The following is a 26,763-nucleotide window of genomic DNA, read 5'->3' on the forward strand; positions in this document are numbered from 1 at the left end:
TGAGTTGTCGTATATAATGAACCAGTGCTTGTACGGTCGAGACCCAATCGCACCTAGATGAGTTTTGAATTCGTACCTAAAGAAGACTCAAAAATTTACTACAAAAATAATTTTTCTATTTTGTTAGTTTGGTTATTTCTTTAAAAGGTTGAAAGGTGCAGTGTGTATGTATATTATTGTTTACCTAGAAGTCTGTGAGAGGTACTCCGAACATATCGCCAGTGCAACAGAACTCTCAAACGATGCCTCAACTGTCCTGTGAAAATAAATGATAATATTTATGTCTTGGATTTAGAGCTCGAGTCAGCAATGTGCGTGCTTAGTATTTGATATATTCATAGGAACTTAGAATTAAATCATGCGAATCTGTAAATGCAGAAGGCAAGTGAAACTAAAGGGCGTAACTCACTTGGGGGAGGAAGTAGGCTCAGAGGGTGAGGACTTGCCGGAGCCTCCGATCAGCGACTTGTTGAACAGCAGTTTTGCAAGCGAGTCAATCTTCTGCGCAACCAGCGGCGTCCGCTCAGAGTTCTCTTCTGTTTTAGTACACATGTATATTTTTTGTGAAAATTGTGATATCACAGCGGTATTGCCTAATATATTTATATGGAAAGTTAAAAAGGATGTAACAAGACGGACCTTAGTTATAAGTATGTCACACCGGTAGAAGTAGACATAGAAAGAGATGGATTGCGTGAAAGGTGACATGATCAAATAGGGTATGACTGAGATGACAGATGATAAAGTTATTTGGAGGACGAAAACCCGGTGCGCCAAAACAACGGAAGTAGAATAAAATACTCATACCTTCACTCTCATCTCTATCAGTAGACACGGACCTCATTTTGAAAGCATTCCTCTTCTGTGCTGCAGCTATAGATTGAGGATTGAGTTCCGCAGCCGACTGCGCCCTGCGACACGCTACTCTCTTCTTCTTCTTTCTGTAACTGGACCTCGAGCGCTCCTGGTAGAATCTATCGTGTCCTGTAGTCTCCGACTCTTTGTCTCTACCTTCCGCGTTAGCCTTCAAATGCTGGTACAAATTGAACATCTTATAATTCCTTACCACATATAGTTTTAATTTCTTGATTATGTATACCATTAAATAGTATTATATTCTTTTAATTAAACGCAATTTTTTATACTAATAATGCGATGAATGTTTTTTTTTCACAATTAAGTTGGAACAATGTTGTGGCTGGTAGAGTTTGCGCTATATGAGCGGTCGATCGTGTCTGCTCGTGTTCCGACTAATTGAAACCCCTCAAGTATCATTCAGTTGCGAAGACGAAGACATACTATGTAAACTTGATTTGTTTGTTTTGTATGACTGGATTAGATTTACCAAAAATATAGTTAGAGACTGTTTAAATACGTAAGCTAACTCTGACAACCACTTGGGCGTCAACGTAATGTGTTTCATCATAAATACGTTCACACTACGATATAAGTAATTCACTATTTATTGGTCATGATCATATTTCGTAAGCTTACGCGTAATAATTTTTCAATAGCAATGATTTTTCAAAATTCCGCGCTGCGCGCTATAAAAGAGTTCATGAACGTTTACATTAAAATGTATTTGAAATAGTTTTTCATGGTAAGACCCTTATACTAAGACTTGTTGATAGTTTTGTTTTGAATGTAACGATGTACAGATTTAAACACAGTCATACAAAAGAACCTCTTATTTTTTATGGTTACTCCTCTGTTTGTTGTCCAGTGATATTAAAAAAAATTATATTAACTATAATTCCAATCGAAGGACAAATTATTTAGACTTCTTTTTTACTAACCTTGAAAGTTTAAATATATTTTATTACAGTTCATTGTCAATTCTCGTTCCTTAGTACGGCTTCAATGGTACTGGGATTTGTACGCATGAAAACTCGCCTTGAAAAACGAATAGCGCCGATTTTAAACGTTACGACGAAATTGAAACTACGAAACGACTAAATTTGACAGTGGTAGAGCCCGCTTTAACATCTTCGAAGGAATGGGTCGGCTCGGCCGGTGCAACCACGACCACAGAGAAGACAGGCGTGAAGTGGGAACAATTCTGCGTTTCGTCTGATGCGTATGGTGCCGGAGGCCTTTAGTTCCTTTTCCATTCCACCTTTTCTTAAAAGGATAGGATGGGAAGTAAAAGTGGATTTTACGCCGAAGGCATTAGAAGAGGAAATATCCTGTTTATGTGAGTCTTCTTAGTCGATTAAAGGTAGGCAACGCATCTGCAGTTGCGGATGTTTATGAGCAGCGGTGGCTTCGCCATTACGGTAGATTCAGGTGGCCGCTTGATTGCCACCTAGTATAAAAACTACGGTAAATTGTTTATGGCGTCTTTTGAGTTTTGTCCTAATTTGCATATTGGATGATGATATTTATTTACGGTCATTTTCCGTGCATTAAAGTTGCTGTCTATAGGCCACTGTTGATGTTGCTTAATCGAATTAACAGGCGATGTTTACGATTTACTGATGACATAGACGACCAGGTAAATGCGCGCCGTTACGTTTAACGCGATTACCGGTGTCATAAACTGTATTAGTCTAAGACGCGGGTGGTTTTGTAAACATGTTATTCTGATTAATTGCGTTGCCTTCATTTGTGATCTTGTAACTGATTATTTCTAAAACCTATGCATCCTTTCAGCATCGCCAGGTAACATATAAAACTTGTTCAAAGTAATTAAATGCTTAAAATCCACATAGAGAACTCTAACATTACTTGTAAATAAGTTTTTACTAATTTTTAAAATGACCCTCTCCTTAGAGCTAGCGGCTGGCAACGCCTTTTCGTACTTATTTTTTCCACCAAATTATATAGTCCAAGTATAAGAGCCTGTTCCACATTTTTTGTAAATAATCAGATAACAAATCAACTTATAAAATATATGATGGAAACATCGGAATTTGGTACTCTATCTGACAGTGACAACACTTTTTAGCTGAGCTTCTATCAGCCAGGGGTGGGACAAGCTCTTAGAGTTTCTTCTAAAGCATGTCAAAAAGCATTTTTTCTTCAACTTGGTTGTCACTGAAGTATCTTTTTTATTACTTTTTCCTCGTTTTAAATTTGTATAGGTAGTAAAATAATAAACAAACATTAACAAAGACTTTATTAACAATATTCTCTCGCTAAAATTAGTCACAAATAAAAAATAAAACTGCCTCTATAAAAATATAGCTTTATCAAATTCAATAAACTATTATATCACATGTTGCGTTTAGTTAGATGGAATTTTACAAATACAATATGACATCGCGCCAAAAATAAACGACCACAGATCAAACAAAGAACCACAAAGACCATAAATAAAAAACAATAGAACTTTTTAACTTCGTTTAACGAATAAATTAATTATAAATATTCATTATTTATTATTTAAAAAAATAACATTAAAAAAAATGTGTTTTTTTAATTCATTTTGTCAGTTTCAATAATTATAGCATTTTTTCACTTTTGAGCGTATTTTTTGCTGTTAAATCTTTATGGCAACATAGGAACTAAAACTATTGTACATTAATAGCAACTAGTTTTCAAAGAATTACATACATAAATGGAATTATTTTATATATCTTTTTCTAAAGCAAAACATTCTTCACACAAAAATACCAATGCCAAGTCTCTCACAAAAAAGAAGAAAATACTAAAAATTATCAATTTCTGTCTATGTATGTAAGATCTTTGTTATTTACTAAAATTGTAGCAGAAACTTTTCTATATAAAAGCGTCTACGTAAAAGCGAAACAGAAAATACTGAATCTAAATTTTAACACTTGCAAGGATGTTATTTGCATATGGTATACTCGAGTTAAATTGTTTTGTTTGTAATTTATACATAATATAATCTTACGTTTACTTACATTATGTAAAACACTTTACTTTGGAGCAGTGGTATTCGATACCTTATAAACTTCGATATAAAATCTTTTAAAACTATCAGTATCTGTTTGTTGTACAAAAATATACTTTAAGTTTATTGAAAAAAGGCCGAATGTCGCTTACTTGTCAAAATTATTTCAAAGACTAATTAATATTTTGAACTTCTGAATTCAAAGTGATATTTAATCTTTGATAATTTGACAAAGAGTAAATATCACTTCTATAGCCAAAGACTAAGATGACTTTTTGTTATTTTTCTGATATATTTTTTAAGATTTTAGTGTGATTTGCGACATTCAGTTTCAGTTTTGTCCTAATAAAATTTGAAGTAAACAGTATTGAGCTGTTCAAGGAATATGAATGTGAGTACGGTGTGTGGCCCGAGGCGGGTGTAGTATGGCAGGAAGCCCTTCCAGAGGGAGAACACGCCTTCGTTGCGCAAGATGGAGGTCACCACGGACAACTGACTTTGACCTTTGGCAGCGTTTTGAATTCTGGAAAGAAAAATACTATACTAAAAAAATATATTCTTGCTCAATACGAAGCGCTGCTATCGAATAATTCTGTCAAAAAATATATAAAACCTATTTAATCATAGAATATAGCATAAAAGAAAAAATATGACATGACAGCTACAGTACGAAATTGATTTTGTTACATTTGACATTGACAAAAGGCGCTAGTGTGTTTTCCGGGTCATATAGTCATCGGTCTTTACCACTGATAACTATAAATGGATAGGCTATACTTATTGGTACTTTGTCTACTTGATTTTCGCCATTTTGGCGCTGATAATTACGGTTGGTCGCGGTGAAGTTTGCGAACTAATAAAACCTATCATTTCCAAACAATCACCTGTGTATTTATATGTATCTACGATCTAAGCATTTTATTTTACAATTTGTGATAATTTTAAAAAATCATCGAATGATATCTATACAACAAGTCAAAATTAGACCATAATTTATATATTTTTTTAAATAGTTGTCTGCACTTTCCATAGTCACTTATTATCCCTTGTTTTTAAAAAACTAACTAAATCAAAGAAAAAAACGGTTTTAACGATTTTTATTATCAACGCCATCTAGCTACAGCAGTAACAAATCATAAAAAATAATAAAAACATTTGCTATCCGTACAAAAGACAAAGTTTTAGCCTTTCTTTACAATATTAGTTATTTCTTTTAAAACTCTTCGAAACCGATATAAATACCAATTATTTTTACTTTCACAATAAATTAATTATATTACAAAATCACAGGAAATATTGGAATTATTTCATATAAATAAAACAGTAATTTCTTAAAAGCCACAGATTATAAATTAATAAAACTAAATTAAAATAAATGACAAAATACAAGCTATAACTTTGTATTTAAGAATTTGTTAGTAAAAAGCCTAAACTTTTTTATGTAAAGCCATCTACACACGTTCCGTTCACTGAATAGTATTCAGTAAAAGCTGACGTGTCTGCATAATGTAGGTATTAACGGTACAGAGGGCTTGAGAAGTCTATCGTAACACCATTAAAAAGTTGTTTAAAAAATATATCAACGTATCCCATAAAATATAAACGAGGTTCCAAAAGTTACTAATATCATAAACATTTGAGTATAGAAGCAACACAAACATGTCCAGATTTTAATTGTTTAAACTTGTCATACTAAATTTTATCAACCAAGTAATTTGGTATACATAGTTTAAAAATTACAAAATTGTACAGAAACTTATTTGTTTTACCCCTCAAATATTCGATAGACAATTCTCATTCAATTTTAACTGTACAATTCACTGTTCAGTTCACAGAACGTGTGTTACGAGCTTTAAACATTTTAAATACGTCAAAGATAGATTCGGAACGTTGTAATTTTGTGCATATTTTATAAAAAAATACTTTTTTTAAACTTCACCGTTTTACTTATAAACATTAGGGGATAATTTTGTAAAACAAAACATTTTTAGCGGCTCTATAGGAAATACCAAGAATCCTATCTACGCTGTATAATTTTCTAAATACAATTTCACTCCGTTATTTAGACCTCAATTTGAATTTATAAAATAAATTTGAAAGGCCTTAAATACGTTTATTTCAAGTATAACGGCTGAAGAAATTATTACTCTATGCAAATTTTTATGGTAAATTTTGTTAAAAAAATATATTTATAGTGCGTTATGAAATAAAAAGTTAGTCTCTTATCCAGCTTGTGCTGTCATTTTACTATTTTTTTTTAATTATTTCTATTAATATGATAAAATATATAATTTATTTAGTAACAAAAACATCGCCAAGCGATAACTAAAAGGGGTAGGTAAATAGAAGAATTATTTAATTCGAAAGTGCGTGTCTACTGAACATATTTCTATAACAGATTGAAGATATTCTCATTTTGTTGTCGAATTGTGTCATTTGTCAGAATTCTTTGGGAACAGCTCCCATCCCTAACTTGGCGACGCTTTAGTAAATTTTTAAGTCATTTATTGTGCGTAGTGTAAAGCGATATATTTACGATGCATATCTGAGGTAGGCAGAGTTAAACTGTTCGAGGAATATAAACGTGAGTACGGTGTGGGGGCCGAGCCGCGTGTAATAAGGGAGGAAGCCCTTCCATAACGACAACACGCCCTCTTTAGCCAACAAATTAGTGACGATTCCCATTTGACTCTCACCTTTTGCGGCATTTTGTATCCTGCAATGGCAAACTTTGTAGAAACTAAATTTCTTCAAAGTAATTCTCTAACTACAAACTATATGACGCAACTACAGTAGAACCTCGATAAGTTAAAGTCCAAGGGAAACACAAAATACTTTAAGTTGTAGAGGTTTAAAGTTATCAAGGGTCTTTGTTATAGAGGTTTTGGGCTCTGATGGGAAGGAAACATATTATTTTTTTAAAGTTACAGAGGTTTTTAAGTTATCGAGGTACTACTATATAATGAAAAATTTACAACAATTTGAAAGATGTTTGTAAGACTTTGTAGTCTGAACAGCTGAACAAATTTCGATGAAATTTAGTACAGATGTACGTAATAATCTGAAAGAACACATAGCTACAGAATTTTTTTTATTCCACGCGAACGGAGTCTCGGATTAAAGCTAGTAAAATCTATTTTACAAATAGGATAAGATTTGTATATCAATAGAAATATATATAGCAATTCTACGTAGAAATAGACAAATAACTTGATAGACGAACTGTAATTAGACATGTAAATCTACAATGTACAAATCTATGCACTGTACAAAGATCTGTCAAGTCTGTATAATCGAGCTGCAACTCACGGCTCAAAGTATTTTAACAACTATGTCAAGTTCTCTGGTAACTCGGAGATCAAACACATATCGTGGATTAAATAGAAAATATGCGTTTTTCAATATTATCGGATAAAAAGAGTCTATTGTTAACAATCTATACTATTATAATAAAGCGTTAACAGACACTTCTTTGTTGCTAAGATGTCAGCAATTACAGCATATTTTTGAATAATTACTTTTTAATAGAAAGCCCTACACTTACGTCACACTTTAGGCTATTTTTTTTCACGTCATTAAACTTAGGGGGTAAATATTTTGGATGAAAACCCTAATGTAGGAAAGAGATCATAAGTTACTGCCAACATCAAGGAAGCAAGATTACCATGGCTTGTCATCATATTATGTCATTTTGACATTTGCAATTGATAATTTGACACATGTAAACAATAAAATATTTTTTTTATAATTCTATGCACATGAATTCGCACGGGAACAGCTAGTATTTTTATATGGATGAAAGACACTTTAAGAAAAGAAAGAAAACCTGAAGCTGCGCTACGCTTATTTAAGCTAAAAATATTGTTAACGGGCGAAAATTTAAAACAGCTTAACTCCCGCTTTTTTTTTTTAATTTTCGCTTAGTCACACTATAGTTTAAACAATTTAATATTGTTAACAATTATTTTTTAAATGCCATTTTTCTTTTCAATCGACGATATTAGAACTATATCCAAATTAATTAAATCAGTGATCCGATTCACTGATCTGCAGATCAATTTGAGTTGTAACCCATCACTACAAATGTTATGTACATATAGTGTTAATGAATGTTATATAGCGATGTTTATGAAGTGTCGTGTCTACCCCGCACTGACCTGGTCTTTATGATGTCGACGGGCATAGAGGCGATGGTGGTGACGAGGCCGGACACCATGGAGGCGCAGAAGTGCAACTGAATACCATCAGGTACAATACCCACGAACCACTCGCGAGCCTAAGATACATCGAAAATATTGTAAACTCACACATTAAAAAAATCTGTTTGAAATAACACATAAAAAAATATAAAAAAAAAACTCATAGACGAATTGAGTACCTCCTTCTTTTGGGAAGTCGGTCAAAAAATAAAAAAACAGTTTCTTATGAGTTATGTATAAACATAAATCGACAATGTCTCAGCGTTAATCGCATTATAGCGTATGACTAAACTATCGTATAACTGTTTAGTCTCACGTTGAGTCCTATGAGCTTATATGAACTCTGGAAGACACTATTTGATTTTAGGTTGCAACTAAACAGTTGAATCGGTTGCAATCGACAATCGCACAATAGTTGTGCGATAGTTTAGTCAAAGGTGTGCGTTCGCTTTCAAACTGACCTAACGATTACTCAATCTATATGTTAAATGTGCTTCAATCTTTATACCACATTAACTCAAAAAAGTGACGTATTCATGTTTTATTCGGTTTTGTACAATCAGGAAATCTGGCGGTGTTACACCTTGTCACTTGAACGTTTTGTACACGTTCAGACGACGATGCGGAATAACAGTATAGAACGGTCGGCGATACACGGCTAATTGCTTTTTATTAGTATGTCGTTATTTACTACACTCACTGATCTAATTGATTATTTGTAAGAGGCAAAGTTTGTCTCGACGCAAGGAGGTTCAACTTTAGTCGACAACTGTACGTAAGTCCTAAGTATAGTCGCGGAAATCCGTCGTATTCCAGTTTAGGAAAAATTGCCTTGTATATTGCGAGACAAACCCGACTTATTCCTACAAATAAATAATTAGATAGTGAGTGCAAACGAAGGTATAATAATAATAACTAGCTATGTATCCAGCCAACGTTTTTCGTCAATAAGCTACGTTGTCTTGGTTTTTGTTCCTCATTTCGTTTTAAAATATTCAAACGATTAAAGTCACCAACAAATTCCCCGACTGTACGTTCATCTAATCAATTTTGAATGAGGTGTGTTCTTCGCCGTGTCTTTGCTGGTGGTTTGCTGGTAACCTATGGGTGGTACCTGTGAGTAGGTGCCGAGCTGCGCCGCGTTGACGACCATTGCGCGGATGACGGTGGGCGTGGCGCCGCGCCACAGCTTCAGCACACCCTCCTCCTTGATGATCCTGTTCAGGGCGCACTACATATACTACTAATAAACGCTATGCGAAATGTTGACCAATCTTTCTTATATAAAGCATTAAATTTTAATAATACAAGGCCTATTTTGAATTTTATTGTTAGTAAAACTGTTAGTAGTTTGCGAGTTTACTATGGGGGATTGTAGACATCTTAGTTTTTGAAATCTCACTAATATCATAAATGCTAAAGTTTAGATGGATGGATGTTTGTTAGAGTTTGTAGTCTAAATGGCTGAAGGGATTTCGATGAAATTTCGTACGGATGTAGAGGATAGTCTGGAAGAACAGATAGGCTACTCACTTTATTTTTTTTTTAATTCTAAGCTAGTCTTATACAAAGCATTCAATGTTGCTAATCTATAAAGTAAGCCTAAACTGCTGAACGGATATCTAAGAAAATTGGCATAGATGTAGAGGATAGTCTGAAAAAACATATGGGCTACTTGCGTTTGTTTTTTTTTTTCAATTCCACACAGACGGTGTCGCGCGCAAAAGCTAGTAGTTTTTTTTTATATAATATAAGGTGGCAAACGAGCAAGCGGCCACCCGAATCCACCGAAATGGAAAGCGACCGCTGCCTATAAACATCCGCAATTGCAGATGCGTTGCCTACCCTTGAAGGAGAAGGAGACGCACATAAAGAGGACATTTCCCCTTCCTATGCATCTCCTCCACCATCAAATCCACTTTTCCTTCCCATACTTTGCTCTCAAGAAAAGGGTGGAAATGAAAAAGGACCAAAACTAGGCCTCCAAAAGTTTATTGCGACACCCTTGGTATTATAGGTTACCTGAGGATAGCGTCGACGACATTCTTGTAGTTCCTACGCTGCTCTTTGGGCAGACGGCCGTCGGCGGTCATCCGGATGAGGGCGACCTCGGCGGGCGTGCCTACAAAGGCGCCCACTGAGCCCGCGGCCACGCCTAGCGCCGCCTTTATACCGAACCCGGGCGTGCCGCCGTAATTCCTGGCGCACAAATATATCATCCACTCACCTCTATACATAAATCAAGTTGTGATGGTAGCGTTGGTGAATTCATACTAATAATCGGGGTAGAATTAATTGTAACATCAAAGTTCGAAGCGTTAAAGTCGAAAGGTAGCAGAAGCTGTCGTTTCCAAGCAATCTATCTCTATAGAGATCGGTGATATCACGAAATTCAAACTTAATCAGCGTATGTAAAAATGTGTAATTCACAGACGCCCCTTTCTGTCCACCGCCCTGGGCGGTACCGCGCCCTACCCTAACGAAACTGCTGTTATTAAACGGAGAATGTTTAGTTAGACATTTAAGTGCGTTTAGCATACAATAGGCATTATCGAACGTACAAAAGGGCATCATATTTCAAGTTGATTACACTTAAACTTAAGTCATCGTGAGTCGACGCTCGGTTATCAGATGCTTTATACTTTATACATATCTTTACATAATGTGTTACCACGAATGTTGAGACAAATACATTGATATCGGATTTCATATTACAGTGCTCGTATGAAAGTACAGTCGCCGTCTTACGTGGTGTGCAATTTAAAAGCAACAAAAGTCAAAGGCGTACGGTATAACAAGTGGTCGAAGGTTAAAACCCCGCCATTCTATTGTAAAACTAGCCGTTTCCGTGAGACTTCATCCGCATAAAATTACGAAAATTTGATTTTGTTGTTTACATTTGTCAAATTATCAATTACAAATATCAAAATGACATGACATGATGACAACCTTGCTTCCTTGATGTTGGCAGCAACTTATGGTCTCTTTCCCACATTAGGGTTTTTATCCAAAATATTTACCCCCTAAGTTTAATAGCGTGAAAATATATAGCCTAAAGCGTGACGTAAGTGTAAGGCTTTTTATTGAAAAAGAACAGGCAACAAAGAAGTGTGTGTTTACGCTTTATTATAATAGTATAGATAAATTTGAAAAATCTGCAAACTTAAAAAAAACAATTAAAACGTACACTTCGTGACAATGAAATTGAATGTTATAACAATAGCGTATTACACCAAACAATAATGAGTATCGCACAGGTAACTGTTTATAATACGATCAAAACATCGATAACTTGTTAGAGCAGTTTCTTATTTTCGAGTTGCAAGGCATGTAACTAGTACACAGCGAACATACGCGACTGTACATTTATAATTTAACTTTGACCTTGACACAGCGAATAGCGCGTGACAAGATACTGTGGCTACAAGTAATTATTGACCAAGCATATAATCAAGGCTGTCCTACATTCTCTATGGCACATTGCTAGCAAAAAAAATGATCAAAGTCACCTTAGAAACTACACTTTGAATTAAATAATCAAAAGAATAGATATATTAAACAGATTATCTACTAAAGATAAAAAAGTAAGCATGCACTATTACCGTGATGAAAAAGAATTACAACTGATAATTTCTATTTCTAAGTTAGGTTCCAAATTAATTTGTTTTGGATCTATAAAGAACATTTGATTTTATTTATTTTTTTAAATTATTATGCTGGCTATACATCTGTTTTTGGCCATGAGCCAAATAAGATGAACTATTACCTTTTCAATCTAAAATTGATTCTGCATCTATGTTCCAAGTTACAAAGATATATGAAAATCATTTTATTCCTCAGTAACACTTCTATAGTTCCTATTGAACTTCCATTAATAACTACCAAAACATAAAAATATAATAAATTTTTTATGGCTTTTAAAATGTTTTACAGTCCATTCTAATAATAAAAAAGTCCCAAAGTCAACTTGTGGTGTGATCTTGTAAAAAGATAAAAGGCCTGTCCCAACAAATTATAAATTGTCTGCTAACAATCCAACATGTAATCCCCTTAGCCTCTATCGGCCAGTGGTGGGATGGGCTTTTACTCTAAATATTTTATAGTTACTTTGAATTAAGGAAGATAAACTCACTGCTTATATGAATCAAACAACCAGTTGTAGACACCAAGACGGGAGGTTGTATATGTGGCCTGTCTGAGCAGACCGGCCGATAGACCGGTGTAGAGTGCAAAGAAACCTTCCTTGGCTATAATCTCGCTGGCCACCTTGAAACTAGATAAGTTTCCACCGCCAAGCTGCATCCTCGTCTTGATCAAGTCCAGTGGTTGGACCACACATGTGGCGGCCATTCTGCAATATAAGTTATAAAAAAATAAAAAACGACCTTTAAGCTGGGCCGACTTGTTATTGTATTTTATTGTAATTTTTATCACTAATATTATAAACAAGCGTTCGCCCCGAGCCCATCCCTGTGGATTTAAAAAAATAAAACAAAAGTGAATAGCCTATGTTTTCTTCCAGACTATCCTCTACATCTATGGCAAATTGCATCAAGATCTATCTAGCAGTTTGGGCTACAAATTCAAACAACCATATCTAAAATATCTAATATCTAAAAGATGTAATACTAGCTGTTGCTCGCGACTTTGCCCGCGTGAAAATAAAAAATATAGCCTATGTAACTCAAAAATAAAGGACCTTTCTAGCGGTGAAAGAATTTTTAATATCAGCCCAGTAGTTTTTGGGTTATTTCAAGACATTACAAATATACAAATCTTTCCTCTTTATAATATTAATATAAATGAGAAGTTTAAATGATGTTTGTCAACAGGTAACATTAAAACAGCTATAATCTGTATATTTGGCACAGAGTAGACTGTCTGAAATAATATAAAGGCAACTATGTTTTGTTTTTAATCCCATTGGGCCAATCAATCTGGTTTCCTTCTGTTTGCAATACCAATCATATTGGATATTGTATTCCCATTCATTTGATTCTAATAGAAAATTTGCAAAATTATTCTTTAAATTAGTAAATTAGATGACAGAGAAAGATTTAATTATGTAGAGATGAGGTAACCAACATTATCTTTGTTAGAGATAAAACATCCAAATTCAATAATCTCTTTATGTAGTATTTTGTTAATATAAAATTAATACCGATTTAGTTACAAATTACATTTAATACAGAAAAAAAAACTAAGAGTAGTTTAAAAAGTTAGTAATGAAAAAACTTGATGCATTGTTATTTTTACACAAAAATTGCAGACTAAGAAACTGGACTAATGCCAATCCAGACTGAAAATAAGTTATGTAACAACAAACTTTCTACATTACATTGTAATAAACATTGGGATCATTCTTCCATAACAAATTTTCATTGTTACACACTAGCTTTAGCCCACGACTTTATCTACATAGAATAAAACTATCATCAATACCAAATATTAGCAAGGAAACTTAAGCTATTTTGAACCTACATAGTAACATGCGTCCAACCACACAAACTTGCATTTAAAATATTAATATGATTGGCATTTATAGCCAAACCAAGGAAATAGAAACCCTGACCTTCCTTTAGATCAACTTCTTTATTACATCACTTTTTAATGTGCACAAATAAATTCTATGTTTTTCTTTAATTAGGCAAAGGTTTTTTTTACCTGGTCAGGTATATTTTTTATTTCGAATTTACGTTATGTCTATACAAACCATAGCTACATAGAAATATTTTATCAAGAAGAATCAAAGCAATGGAGTCATTACAAAAAAGTAGATTATTTACTTAAATTATATGTAACATAGTGCCCATTACATAACTATCGCGGCTGGATAAACGTAAACGGTAATTGGAGGTCATATATTGAAGATAACAATTTTAAACGTTTAACATTATGCCGCTAATTAAAACATCACCCGTTGACAAACTTCAGATTTTTTTCGATAAAAATTCAGATGCAATTTTGAAAATCAAATTATTAATAATTGCAAATGCTAATTTCTAATCATAATTTAAAAATATGCCAAACTAGGACTTTGATCCGTTTAAGGACGTTACGGGATAAATAAATATAAAAATAACCGTACCCGGCACCGCCACCGAATGCAAATTTTAAAGCATTTGGTATATATCGTTCTTTCGGAGGTTCTTTAGGAGGCATTTTGAGCACACAAACTATTTACAGAATTAAATATATAGTAATATTGCTGAAACGAGCTATTGTAACATTTGCTAGAATGCAATCGTCTTGTCTTGATTGACTGATAAAAAATTTACTGTCAGATTTTAACCCAAGTTCAAAAATTGACAACTCGGACACTCGGCATAGTAGACAGAGAAAAAATAAAATAAAACCGACAACAGATAAAAACTTTCGCACACAGGTAACAAAAAATCAATAATGTTAAAGACATTTTCAAAATGATTGCGAATTACCGAACGTATAATCTGGAAAACAAAAAAACAATATAGCTTCAATAATGCATTTTATAATGCATTTATATAGAGTAAATTTCTATAGTGTTGTCATTTACATTTTAAATTTTTCGTTTTACGTGTAAAGAATTTCTATTAAATGTAAACATTTCCTGTCGTGGTATTTTTTAAATAGTCTTCTAATAAAAGAAAAATCAACGACCGAAGTTTAAAAATGTTTTGAGTCTTTTTACCTTTGAATACAAGTAATAACAATGCTTACTATTTTAACATGTCTTAAATTATATTTTTTAACTAAAAATTGCCGTATTTGGGAATTGTTAGTTAAAAAATATAATTTCGATTACTCTGATATACATTTCCGGGACCAGGAACTTGGGGCGTCCTCCCTCCAGATGGACTGACGACTTAGTGCGCACGGCGGGAAGTCGTTGGATGTGGAAGGCGGAGGACCGCATTCTGTGGAAGGCATTGGGGAAGGCCTATGCCCAACAGTGGACGAACAAAGGCTGATGATGATGATGATGATGATATACATTTATGTCACGCACATTAATGACATTTCGAAAATCGTCTTTAAATGTCAAACTTTGTCTCTTTTTTTAATCTGTGTAATGTGTTGTTTGTTTGTTGATGTTTTCTTTTCACTAATATTATATATATTGTTCTTTTAATATCCGTTGAAGACATTAATTTAACGTTTTATAGTAGATATCTGTGATTTTATGATTGATGCAACTTTTTTAATAAGATATATAAAATGTCGCAAAGACGCCAAATTAGGAGAAATACCGTTGAAGATACCACTACGTTAGACCGCGCTGCGGTTGAATGTGTTCGATACGTTTTTTCTCGTGAAGGAAGCAAATTACCAATTAAAAGGACTGAAATTTTAAAGTATTTGCAAAATGTCTGCGAGACCCCTTCTAACCAAATTAATAGTGTAATGGTTGAGGCCAACAAAGTTCTAAAATCGGTACGTTTGAAATATTATATACACAGATATTTTTAAGGTCCTTAGTATAGAGCTATTAGAAATCAATACTTCGGGACCGGCTTAATCGTGAGTAAAAACTATGTGAGGTATACAAATTTATTATTTAATAATTTCAACTACCAAAGATAATATTTTACTATTTGCATTTTTCAGGTTTACGGGTACAAATTGGTGCAGATTGAGGCAAAGAATGGTGTACAGTATATAGTGGTACTTGATGATGAATGCCAATCATTGTCATCAAGTGTTATAGATCCCCAACAACGTAGGATATTAATTGCATGTTTAATTCACATATTTATGTCAGGAGGGCCTGTTAAAGAAGGTTTGTTAGTCCAGTAATACTTCTATCTATTTTTGTATAAGGCAAAAGAGCAAACAATTATATAATCATATAAATATTACAAATGTGAAAGTTACAAAGGATGGATGATTGTTTGTTAGTGTTTGTAGCCTAAATGGCTGAACGGATGTCCATGAAATTTGGCACAGATATAAAGCATAATCTGGAAGAACACATAGGCTACTTTTCATCCCAGGAGTAGTTAGGGTTCCCATGTTTTTTAATGTTTACTCGATTATTCTGCAATGGATCAACATATCTTACTGAAATTTGGCACAGATATAAAACAAAGCCTAGAGTACACATGAGATAAGGTTCATCCCCGAGAAATGTCTGGTTCCCGAGGAATATGTAGTTTTTTAATATTTATATAGTTCATATGTTTTCTAATACCAGGCGGATGAAGTCGCAGGCAACAGCTAATTTACAAATAAATGTAAGCAATACATATCTGCAATTGAAGATGTGTTGCTTACCTTTAATGGAGGAGACACATAAAGAGAATATTACCTCTTCCAATGCATCTTTACCATAACATCTACTATCTCTTGCCATCCTTACCTTATATAAAAATAACTTGGTGTGTTTTTCATGTGGTCATGTATTAAGATGTTAAAATACTATAAATTGTGAGGGTAGGAAACAAGTATCCTTGACTAGCTAACATTTATTTTTAGATGATATGTGGAAATTCCTCTCAGAGTGTGGTCTGTTGGAGGAGAATGATTACGCTGGTCGCAAATCGTTCATTAGTGCAACAACTAAACAAATGTATTTACTTCACACTAAGGTATGTTTTTGTAATTTACATAATATATCAATGGGTGAAAGGCTATATGTTTTAACCGCCAGTTTTGGGACATATTGACTCATATATTCAGAATTTTGAATCTATACTTCTATAATATTATAATAAAGCGTAAACACACACTTCTTTGTTGCCTAAGATGTCAGCAATCACAGCATGTTTTCGAATAACTCTTTTTTTAATAAAAAGCCCTACACCTACGTCACGCTTTAGGCTATATATTTTCATGCCGTTAAAGTTAGGGGTAAATATTTTGGATTAAAACCCTAATGTGGGAAATAGATGAGTATTTTTGTTTTATTTCAGGTTGGTGACGGTGAGTTGGCAAGAAATGTATTTGAATGGGGCAAAAGAGCCACAGAGGAAGTACCTAAAATATTTCTACTCAATAAAATGGCAGAGGTATGAAACCTTTTTTGAAACTCAATTTTCTTATTCATTTTTTACTAAACTAGCTTTCGCGAGCGACTCAGTCCGCGTGGAATTGAGAAATACAAAAGTAGATAGCCAATGTGTCCTTCCAGATTACCCCCTACATCTACACCAAATTTCATTTAGATCCTTTCGGCCATTTAGGCTACAAACTCTAACAAACATCCATTCATCTAAACTTTCGCATTTATAATATTAGTAAGATTGATTTAATAACATTAAAGATGGTTAATAAAGGAAATACAATATTGAGTAATTACTTAAAAAGACTAGATTATTTGTGAGTAATATCGGTCAGTAAATTAGAATTAAGCTTGGTTTTATTGAGTCTTAGAAAAAAATTACGTGAGGTTTATTTTTAAATTCCCCCCCCCCCTGGTGAGATGTCGTGAGATTTTATTCAACGCCCTTCTCCATCCCCCAATCTCACGTGAGAATTTTTCAAAATGTAAATTTCTTACGTAAACGCGTTGGATTGTTATTGTAAAAAAAAAAATCTTGATAACTCATTTTAAATTAGTAAGAGTATGCAGCTTGCACTGAATCGAGTATAACATTTACAAGAATAAACAAAGCAGTTTGGAACCTGTCCGTGTGTCGCTGCCCTCAGCTCGTACGCTCTCGTTCATCGAGTCGCGCGTTCGGCTGACAGTGGCGCGAAAGAAAGGCCGGGCTGCACTGTACCGTAAATTCAGATTACATTGAGCTATCTATATCTATACTATTATAATAAAGCGTAAACACACACTTCTTTGTTATCTAAGATGTCAGCAATTACACCATATTTTTGAATAATTTTTTTTTAATGAAAAGCCCTACACTTAGATCACGCTTTAGGCTATATCACACCATTAAACTTAGGCGGTAAATATTTTGGATAAAAACCCTAATGTGGGAAAGAGACCATAAGCTGCTGCCAACATCAAGGAAGAAAGATTTAGGAATCTTTAGAAACCTTAGGAGGTTTGTCATGTCATGTCATGTCATTTTGACATTTGCTTTTGACGATTTGACAAATGTAAACAATAAAATAAAATTTTCATAATTTCAAGCGGTTGAAAAAAATTAAATCTTAAGCTTCTACAATATGGATAAATGGGCCAAAATAGTGTATTTTTTTTTATTTCAATCAGAAAAACAATTGCATGATTGCCGTGACCTAAGACCTCTCTCCAACGTAAGATTTGACCCGAACCCTCCTCCCCTAAAACACCTCACGTAATTAATGGACGCCCCCTTGATAAAAATACAATAATTCATTGTTCTTCGTATTTCACAGGCTTTAGATAAAACACCTGATCACTGGTATGAACAATATAAGGAAGCTACTGAAGGGACTTAGTTTTATAGATGATTTTGTTAATAAATAAAAATAAACCATTTTTTTATATTAAAACCTGTTTTTTTATTTTAACGCGGAAGTGTGCGTGATGTGCTTTGGGTATCAGAAAAGACTAACAGTCAGATTGCTGGTTTACAATATACCATTACAGTAGGCCAATGCCACGGTCTAGCATTGTGTTGCCTCACTGGCGCCAGTTTGTGTCAACTTTATGCCAGTGCTTAAATCCAATGGCGAAAACGATACGATACGTCCGAAAATCAGACGAAGCGGGGAACTGCTTCCAATTCACGCCTGTCTTCTATGTGGTCGTAATATTGCAGGCGAGCCGGCCCTACAGATATTAAATAAAAAATATACATTTTTAATCAAAAATTGAAATTAAACTAAAATATAACCGTCATTCGCCACATTAAGGACTCGCGGTAAGCCGCCCACATTAACCTTAGAACTTGTAATGCTACTATTGACGTGCGCGCCCTAGGGTCCTGGCTCCGGCGTCCTTGAGCACCAAAACACCAAGTCTTCAAATTATTATCAAATGTAGTTATGTAAAAAATCATGTTTGCATGATATCAGACACATTATTAAAAATAAATAATAGCAATCGAGTACTTAACGTTACATGTTTATCACTTTTTTTTTTTTGCAAAAACTATTAAAAATAATAGTTTATCCGTTTTTACACATTTTGTTATTAAAAAAAATATTTAAACATGACAACACTACATTATTAAGCTACGTACACACTAGTTTATGTGTGTGGGTTTCTAATAGTGTTTGACTAATTTTATTCACTGAAAACGATAAATGCTTTTGTTGCTTGACGGACAAAACTGTTTTTCGTATATACTCAAGTATTTGTTGATTTATAATAATTCTGTTGCGACCGCCTGTCGCTAATTTATAATTACTATTGGTAAATATTGGTAAATAATAATGTTTAGTAATGTTTTTTAGATTGCGCAGTTTTAGTCAACTTTTTTATCATGCTTTTAGCCTCAAATGTATAACTTTATTGCTTTTAAACTGACCTTTTTTTAATATTTCTTTAGAACCCTACTTATGTATTGTGGTTATCTTATTCTGTTGTACAGAATATCTTAGTACGAAAGGCACTTAGTGTTTTAATTTAAATAAAGAAAAAAAGTTGTATTATTATTTAATATAATTTATGCTTTGTCTTAACCAGTCTAAACGCAGCTTTATGTGAGACGTCATCGTGATGCCTAGAAATTAAAAACCTACCATAATCTGAGTTGGTATGGTATATAAAGAAAACTTGATTGGCAACAGCGGCATTTGCATATATTTTTCTGATATCGTCGAGTGAGCTGTATTTATAGGCGGTGTTAGAAGCCGGTTGAATATATAATTCGTTCTAAACTTTAAAATTCGGTAAGTACTTTTTAGTTTTATTTTTAGTCTCTATTAGGAAGTATGCTTTGTTATGTTGATATTAAAAGATTTTAGTTGCTGTGATCGATCTAAAAATGTTTCTTATATTTCGTTAACTCGTAACATATTTTGCGTATGAACTAGGATTTTTTTAATCCATGTGGTAGTAACCTAGTTACTAATCTATAAATTTTTCTTATTTTTGACTAGAAAAATGGCAAAATTCTACTATTTTAATTTGCGTGGTCTGGGAGAGTCATGTCGACTTCTGCTGACATACACCGGCGAGGAGTTTGAAGACCACCGCGTCGGGATGGAGGAATGGCCGGAGTTAAAACCAAGTAAGTATAAATAGCATAAAGTAGTTACTAGTACATATTTCAGACAATTTAATACTGTTTTCTATACCTTTATCAAACATATCACCTCACTAACTTACATTTGTGGACATATTTGGAAATATGGATCATTTTGTACACTTACATTAAATAATAAATGTTAACACACTTTGACAAAGTAAGATTACAACATATTTTGTACTGAATCCAAATAATAAACACTGTTAGATAATAAAAAAGGTAAGTTTATTATACTATTCATTTCCATCACCTTGACTTGGTTTTGAATAACAATTATTGTTAACAAAGACTGTCCTGTATGTTTGTTCACAATGGTACAATGGTGTACAGTGGTACGATCAACAAGTCCACTATCACAGGATATACAAAGATATACTTGTGACCGATCATTATATTAATTTTTTTATAGCTTTTTTTTGTGATAGGAACAGATGGTATTGACAGTGCTGTTTGTTTATCTTATCTTGGGAATTCATGTTTTTAAACACTATTTATTTAAAAGTGAGATAGTGGACAGTGTTATGATAGTATTCGAGAAATTGAATTAATCTTACTTTTTACTAGTGTTATAAATGTAAAGTTTAGATGTTTGGTTGTTTATTAGACTTTAATGAATAATGAATAAACTGCTGAACAGATTTTGATGAAATTTAGTATAGATGTAGAGGATAGTCTGGAAGAACACATAGACATTGCCGGCCACCATGTAGGTTAGATCTAGTGATAGGTATCTTAGTATTTCAAAGTAGTTTAAATGTTTTAATTTTTCGATTCTCTAGTGAGGACAACCACTACCCCACGGTGACGCGAAACAAAACACGATTCATCTATATCTCCCTAGAGTAATTAACTAAGGCGCCGCAAGTCGTAAAAACTAAGGCGTGCAAATGCAACACGATATTTTGTTAAAACATAGTACGTTTTATTTTACATTTAATTCCTTGCTATCAGAAACGACGTTCGGTCAACTGCCGATCCTGGAGGTGGATGGCAAGCAGTACGCGCAGAGCATCGCCATTAGCCGCTACCTCGGCCGTAAGCACGGCCTTGCTGGCGACACCCTCGAGGAAGACCTCATCATCGACCAGACTGTGGACTTCCTCAATGACATTAGAGCTAGTAAGTAATCTATAACATCTCTTTTTACTTCTATATACTAATATAAAGGTAAACACACACTTCTTTATGTAGGATATCAGCAATCACAGTATATTTTTTTTTTTAACGAAAAGCCATACAACTGTAAGCTTTATTTCCTCGCTATTTAATTTAGGTGGTGCATATAATGCAAAAAAATCTAATGCAAAAAGGGACAAAAGCTACAAACCGAATAATAATTATCAGGTGATTTGTTTGGTTTTTACTACTGTCTTATAATAGTAAAAACTCAAGTTTTTCAAGTAATTTGTCATTGTCGCTACTTATCAACGTGATTAAAGAATAATTATCTATACTAATATAACAAAGTGTAAACACAGTTATGTAGGATATCAGCAATCACATATTTTTGAATAATCATTTTATTGATAAAAAGCTCTATAGGTTAAATATTTTCACACTATTTAATTTAGATAGTGAATTGGAAAAAACCGTCATGAGGGAAAGGGACGAAAACTACACGCTAATAGCGGCAAAGGAACAAAATTGTTATAATAATGGTAAATGTTATAGGACTTAGTTGTCATTTGTGTGTTAGAATTTTGATATTTGCATCAGAAAATTTCGCAGATATACATTTGAAATATAGTTTTTTTTTATATTATGCGACTGAAGCCGCGCGACCACAGCTAGTTTTTCAATAAGTGGCTTTGTTATCTCAAGCATGTAGAGATAACGCGCGCCTGGAGCCGCGACCGACTCATTCTTATACAATCTGTAGTGTTTTTACACAAAACACTTATAGTATCAAGATATATTATCTGTGTGATAATGGTTGTTGCTATGTGTTTGCGATATTGTAATTTTATAGCGTGACTAGTTTCCGTTTCGCACGGCGGGACATTTATTTTTTATATATTTTTATAAAATTATAGCCTATGTTCACTTATGTTTTTACTAAGATTATAAATGCGTAAGTTTAGATGGATGGACAGATGTTTGTAGCCTATACTGCTGAACGGATATCGATGAAATTTGGCATAGATGTATAGGATAGTCTGGGAGAACACATACGCTTTTTACTCGTTTTTTTTAAATTCCGTCCTTACAAATTAATAGGCTATAGTAGGTTTTTGAGTTTTGATCTTATAATACTAATCACCGCACTCAGAGTCTTTGTCGTTCCTTAGTGATCTATTCATGATTTTTAGTGCAGTAATTAACAAAGCGTTTTTACCACAGAGGCGGCCACTGTGCATTATGAAAATGACGAAGCGGCGAAAGCTAAGAAGCACGAGGATTTTGCCAAGAACGTCTACCCCGCAATGCTGGACAAGCTTGATGAAATTATAAAGCAGAACAATGGTCATCTGGCACTTGGCAAGGTAAGAACATCAGGTCAAGGTCATTTTTTTGCGGTTACGTGTACCTTTTTTCATTTTTTTTGTTCAGTTGGTTCGGTATTTTTTTTTATAGTGTATTATGTATTTTTCTTCTTTTTTAGTTACTATCGAAATATTCAATGTCGTAAATAATTTAAATGTTTGTTTCTGTCAGCTGACGTGGGGTGACTTTGTGTTCGCGGGCATCTTCTTGTACCTGAAGACGATGCTGCAGATGCCGGACCTGGAGGAGAAGTATCCGAGCTTCAAGAAGCTGTACGATACCGTCTTCTCTTTCCCCAAGGTCCAGGAGTACGTCTCCAAGTTGCCTAAGCCCGTATACAACTTCTAACATGTTAATTATATGTACCAGTGTTTTATTTCTTTTTTTTGAAAAGTAAAAAAATATATTTTCAATATAATGTATTATTAAAGTAAGATGATCAGGTTTTCGTAAAGGTATGAACCGTTGTGAGCGCGCCTTAGTTTTTGCGACTCGTTGCGCCTTACTTTTCTAGACAGTTTCGCGTCCAAAAATAGTATTGTAAAAGTTGAACTATATTATAAGCATATTAATAGACAAAAAATATGTTGTTACTGAGGCGCTACAAGTCGGAAAAACTAAGGCGCGGATGTTTTATTTTCATATACATTGGAAAACATTTAGTTAAATGTTAATGCATAAAATGATATTAAATTGTTTCTTAGGTGGCCTAAGGGACAAAAATTTCATTTTTAACTCATTTATTTTAAAGCGTTAGTTAATTTTACGTCATATGTCGTTTTTATACAGAAGAACCTCGATAAGTTAAGGTCCAAGGGAAACACAAAATATTTTAAGTTATACAGGTTTTAAGTTATCAAGAGTCTATGTTGTAGAGGTTTTGGGCTCTGATGGGAAGGGAACATATTATTTTTTGAAGTTATAGAGGTTTTTAAGCTACCGAGGTTTGAGTTAACGAGGTTCTACTGTAGTATTCTCATATTGTAAACACCTTTTAAAGGTTTTGATATTGTCAGTGTCTTAAATGTTGTATTGTTTTATTTTAAGTGTAATAAAAGTATATTTTAAGTTGATTTGCAGAAAATAAGCACAAAACATAAATGTGTATCCTATATTAATAAACAATTTTATAACAAATGCTGTATTATTTTATAACCTCAACCTTTTTACTTGGTACTTTGTTTACGAAGAATTGAGAAAAAAAACCGTTTTAAAAAAGTTAAAAAAGGTGTATTCTCGTACTGTGCTAAATATAGAAATCTATAAAGCCGTTTTGGAGATACCTAGTAACAAACATCCATCTAATTTTTTACATCTTACTAATGTTATAAACGTTAGTCTATTTGAATGGATGTTATTTGAAGGTATATTCAGAACGGCTCAACAGATTCGTTGATTGGATTTAAAATTCCAGATCTGTATACTAATATAATAAAGCGTAAACATACACTTCTTTGTTGCCTAAGATGTCAGTAATTACAGCATATTTTTGAATAATTCATTTTTTAATAAGAAGTCCGGTCTTTTTTTAATAAAACGTCACGCTTTAGGCTATACATTTTCATGCCATTAAGCTTAGGTGGTTAATATTTTGGATAAAAACCTTAATGTGGGAAAGAGACCATAAGTTGCTACCAACATCAAGGAAGCAAGGTTTATTGCTTTGCCGTTATGTCATTTACAATTGATAATTTGACATGTGTAAACAATAAAATAATTTTTTCTTAATTTCATGCGGATGAAGTCGCACGGGAACACTACTTTTTTGCAATTCCTCGCAGACAGATTCACGGGTGATAGCTAGTTCACATTAGTGTGAGTACTTTTACTGTCATTGGAAATGTCTATTTTTCCCTTCGTATACTCGTAAATGTATACAATGATTTGATCAATACAATGCAGATGTCGTTTCCCGTGACCTTCAGACGCGTATGGTAAATTACTTTGTGTGAATCATTCCGAGTTACCTCTCGTATTATAATATCGCTATCTTTATCATTCTCTTTAACAAAACAGAGATAGAAAGCATGCTCTGCTAGGCTGGGAATACATGTGCAAGGTTTCTTACGTCCAGCATGTCAGCCATGCAGTAGAACAATAACTCAACAATTTACACATATCAAAAAAAAAATAATTTTGAGTGTAAATGTATGTGTAAATTGAGAAAAGGGTTCAAGATGGGGTAGCTCGACACATATTGTGCCAGTGGCTGTCATGCTGGCTAATATCCTGTTTACTGGTTATCTATTTTCGCCTTTTATCCCGCATATTAGTCTAGAATTTTGTTCGACAAAAACAGACAAAAGCATCCTTTTAGTTTGTCTCATTAAGTGTGATTAGTTTGACAATTAAGTAGGGATAGGTTGTGTAAAATCATGTATGTATATTTTAGACGAACTATAGTTCGCTAAAGTTATTTGAGTACCGAGTAATTTAGTAATTTAAAAGTCGATAAGATTAGCAAATAATCGGGCGAGTTTGAAATAATTTTGTTATAGTGTGTCTAAATAATTTAGATTAGTTTGACAATTCATTTCAAATTTAGTAGGGATGGGTTGTGTAAAATCAGTCATGAATCTTATCGATTTTTATTCTTTTAGAAATTGGAATCGATAGATTTATAGTTATAACTTATGAAAAAAAAACACTGTTCTCTCAAATTATTAATGACTATAACAAATAATGAGAGTAAATAAATGTTTATTACTACTATATCCGCATGTAATCGAATTGGATTTTGCTATTATTTATGTCATCGCTAAATTGTCTACACAAATCAATACTAGAATTATCCTCTAAATTGGTGAATAAGAAAGTAATAATTTTAGTTGAGTTCGATAATTATTTAAACCGAATATCGATAGTTAAAAATTGTTCGCTGCGTGTTTGTTTTGACACTACGATACCTGTCTATTAAGTATGCATTTGCCTTCATACAAATTGAATTAGATACTTCATATGCGTCATTTATCAAACTAATCTATCTTATTTAGACACAATATAAAAGTTTTTTTAGTCATAGATAGAATAGATTTCAAAATTTTTTGACTATATTTTTTGATGAAATAAAACACAAAAAACGTACTTTAATATATTAAAAAAATAGCTTAAACAAATAAAATAACGTATAATAACTAATAATCAGTTTTAGGCGCTGCGTCAATGTATGCCTTTACTTTAGGCAACTCGCACACGGTGTCCTTCAGTTTCTTGAAGCTCGGATACTTCTCATCGAGTTCTGGCATTTGGGTAACCATTTTGATTGCATCATATATTCCGGCGAAGATAAAATCAGCCCAGGTCAACTAAAATATACAAAATTAGAACATTCTTAGATAATTACACCGGAAAAAAAGTTATAGTATTTCACACAGACATTAAAATAATGTATAGACGAGTCAATGAGCAAAATTTATTCATCGGTACTTTCCCTGAAAGGTACTATCTCGATTGTCAAGTTTAGTGCCACCTCATGCCCTTGTATCTATACTTCTATACTAATATAATAAAGCGTAAACACACACTAATTTGTGGCGTAAGATGCCAGTAATCACAGCATATTTTTGAATATTTTTTTTTTCATAAAAAGCCCTAAACTAACGTCATGCTTTAGGCTATATATTTTCACGCTATTAAACTTAAGTGGTAAATATTTTGGTTAAAACCCTAATGTGGAAAAGAGACCATAAGTTGCTGCCAACATCAAGAAAGAAAGATTGCTAAGGTTTGTCATGTCATGTCATGTCATTTTGACAATAAGATTTTCATAAATTCATGCGGATGAAGCCGGACAGGAACAGCTAAGCTCCCTTTTTTTATTAAAATACACTAAACCGTGTCAAAAAGTAAAATACAAATACTAAATATTATAGACAGTTAATGGCAAATCTATACATCGATATATGGCGTGAGATGATTATAAGAAAAGATTCAATAATGCCTACTCTATATAATTGAATCTCTTTGATTTCAAATAAACGTGTGAAACATAACTCGACCCATAATATATGGGTCATGGGGGTCATGACCCCCCTGAGCTGCTTGGTGAAGAGCTTGAGAAAATGTATTTACATATTTTGTCAAGCTCTTGACTTGACCACGACTATGT

General features: G+C 33.4%; 5 protein-coding genes across 8 annotated transcripts in view; 2 read left to right on the forward strand and 3 right to left on the reverse strand.

The window, feature by feature from the left end:
- Window positions 1-3: 3 nt before the first annotated feature.
- LOC106110699 (slowpoke-binding protein-like) lies at window positions 4-1,160 on the reverse strand (the record flags this gene model as incomplete). Its single annotated transcript, XM_013292599.1, has 4 exons — window positions 808-1,160; window positions 410-536; window positions 185-256; window positions 4-76 (listed from the first exon to the last, which is right to left on the reverse strand). Coding segments are annotated over exons 1-4 (567 nt in total), but the record flags the coding sequence as incomplete, so codon positions are not given.
- A 2,240-nt stretch (window positions 1,161-3,400) lies between these two features.
- Window positions 3,401-14,363, reverse strand: LOC106110920 (mitochondrial 2-oxoglutarate/malate carrier protein). Of its 2 annotated transcripts, none has more exons than XM_013292878.1 (6): window positions 14,144-14,361; window positions 12,188-12,406; window positions 10,078-10,254; window positions 9,170-9,272; window positions 8,014-8,132; window positions 3,401-4,379 (listed from the first exon to the last, which is right to left on the reverse strand). In XM_013292878.1, the coding sequence occupies exons 1-6, from the start codon at window positions 14,215-14,217 to the stop codon at window positions 4,199-4,201; spliced, it is 873 nt and encodes a 290-aa protein (XP_013148332.1). In that variant the 5' UTR covers window positions 14,218-14,361; the 3' UTR covers window positions 3,401-4,198. The 2 variants fall into 2 exon arrangements, with proteins under 2 accessions (XP_013148332.1, XP_013148331.1); XM_013292877.1 differs by lacking the exon at window positions 3,401-4,379 and adding an exon at window positions 6,226-6,572 and having other exon boundaries at window positions 14,144-14,363.
- A 736-nt stretch (window positions 14,364-15,099) lies between these two features.
- On the forward strand, window positions 15,100-18,468 carry LOC106110877 (melanoma-associated antigen E1-like). 2 transcript variants are annotated; one of them, XM_013292822.1, is made up of 5 exons: window positions 15,100-15,468; window positions 15,643-15,814; window positions 16,510-16,622; window positions 16,947-17,042; window positions 18,352-18,468. In XM_013292822.1, exons 1-5 carry the CDS (start codon window positions 15,253-15,255, stop codon window positions 18,412-18,414), a joined length of 660 nt encoding a protein of 219 aa, XP_013148276.1. In that variant the 5' UTR covers window positions 15,100-15,252; the 3' UTR covers window positions 18,415-18,468. The 2 variants fall into 2 exon arrangements, with proteins under 2 accessions (XP_013148276.1, XP_013148277.1); XM_013292823.1 differs by having other exon boundaries at window positions 15,463-15,555.
- A 1,194-nt stretch (window positions 18,469-19,662) lies between these two features.
- On the forward strand, window positions 19,663-23,789 carry LOC106110879 (glutathione S-transferase 2-like). Of its 2 annotated transcripts, XM_013292824.1 has the most exons (5): window positions 19,663-19,812; window positions 20,023-20,153; window positions 21,123-21,290; window positions 22,512-22,654; window positions 22,827-23,789. In XM_013292824.1, exons 2-5 carry the CDS (start codon window positions 20,027-20,029, stop codon window positions 23,001-23,003), a joined length of 615 nt encoding a protein of 204 aa, XP_013148278.1. In that variant the 5' UTR covers window positions 19,663-19,812; window positions 20,023-20,026; the 3' UTR covers window positions 23,004-23,789. The 2 variants fall into 2 exon arrangements, with proteins under 2 accessions (XP_013148278.1, XP_013148279.1); XM_013292825.1 differs by lacking the exons at window positions 19,663-19,812; window positions 20,023-20,153 and adding an exon at window positions 20,786-20,881.
- A 1,944-nt stretch (window positions 23,790-25,733) lies between these two features.
- The window catches only part of LOC106110881 (glutathione S-transferase 2-like), a 5,191-nt gene continuing 4,161 nt past the window's right edge, over window positions 25,734-26,763 (reverse strand). Inside the window, exon 5 of the mRNA XM_013292827.1 lies at window positions 25,734-25,960. Coding sequence (XP_013148281.1) covers window positions 25,790-25,960 — 171 coding nt within the window. The 3' untranslated portion in view covers window positions 25,734-25,789. The remainder of the gene's footprint in view (window positions 25,961-26,763) is intronic.

Source organism: Papilio polytes, unplaced genomic scaffold, assembly GCF_000836215.1.
Source record: "Papilio polytes unplaced genomic scaffold, Ppol_1.0 DF824191.1, whole genome shotgun sequence".
In the NCBI taxonomy this organism is placed as follows: domain Eukaryota; kingdom Metazoa; phylum Arthropoda; class Insecta; order Lepidoptera; family Papilionidae; genus Papilio; species Papilio polytes.

Coding starts and splice junctions, on each gene's coding strand:
- LOC106110877 (XM_013292822.1), top strand. CDS start 15,253: ATGTCGCAAAGACGCCAAATTAGGAGAAATACCGTTGAAGATACCACT. Junction 15,469..15,642: donor CCAACAAAGTTCTAAAATCG/GTACGTTTGAAA, acceptor TGCATTTTTCAG/GTTTACGGGTACAAATTGGT. Junction 16,623..16,946: donor TGTATTTACTTCACACTAAG/GTATGTTTTTGT, acceptor GTTTTATTTCAG/GTTGGTGACGGTGAGTTGGC.
- LOC106110879 (XM_013292824.1), top strand. CDS start 20,027: ATGGCAAAATTCTACTATTTTAATTTGCGTGGTCTGGGAGAGTCATGT. Junction 20,154..21,122: donor ATGGCCGGAGTTAAAACCAA/GTAAGTATAAAT, acceptor CCTTGCTATCAG/AAACGACGTTCGGTCAACTG. Junction 22,655..22,826: donor GTCATCTGGCACTTGGCAAG/GTAAGAACATCA, acceptor TGTTTCTGTCAG/CTGACGTGGGGTGACTTTGT.
- LOC106110920 (XM_013292877.1), bottom strand. CDS start 14,217: ATGCCTCCTAAAGAACCTCCGAAAGAACGATATATACCAAATGCTTTA. Junction 10,255..12,187: donor TTGTTTGATTCATATAAGCA/GTGAGTTTATCT, acceptor TTTGTGCGCCAG/GAATTACGGCGGCACGCCCG. Junction 9,273..10,077: donor GTCGTCGACGCTATCCTCAG/GTAACCTATAAT, acceptor CGCCCTGAACAG/GATCATCAAGGAGGAGGGTG.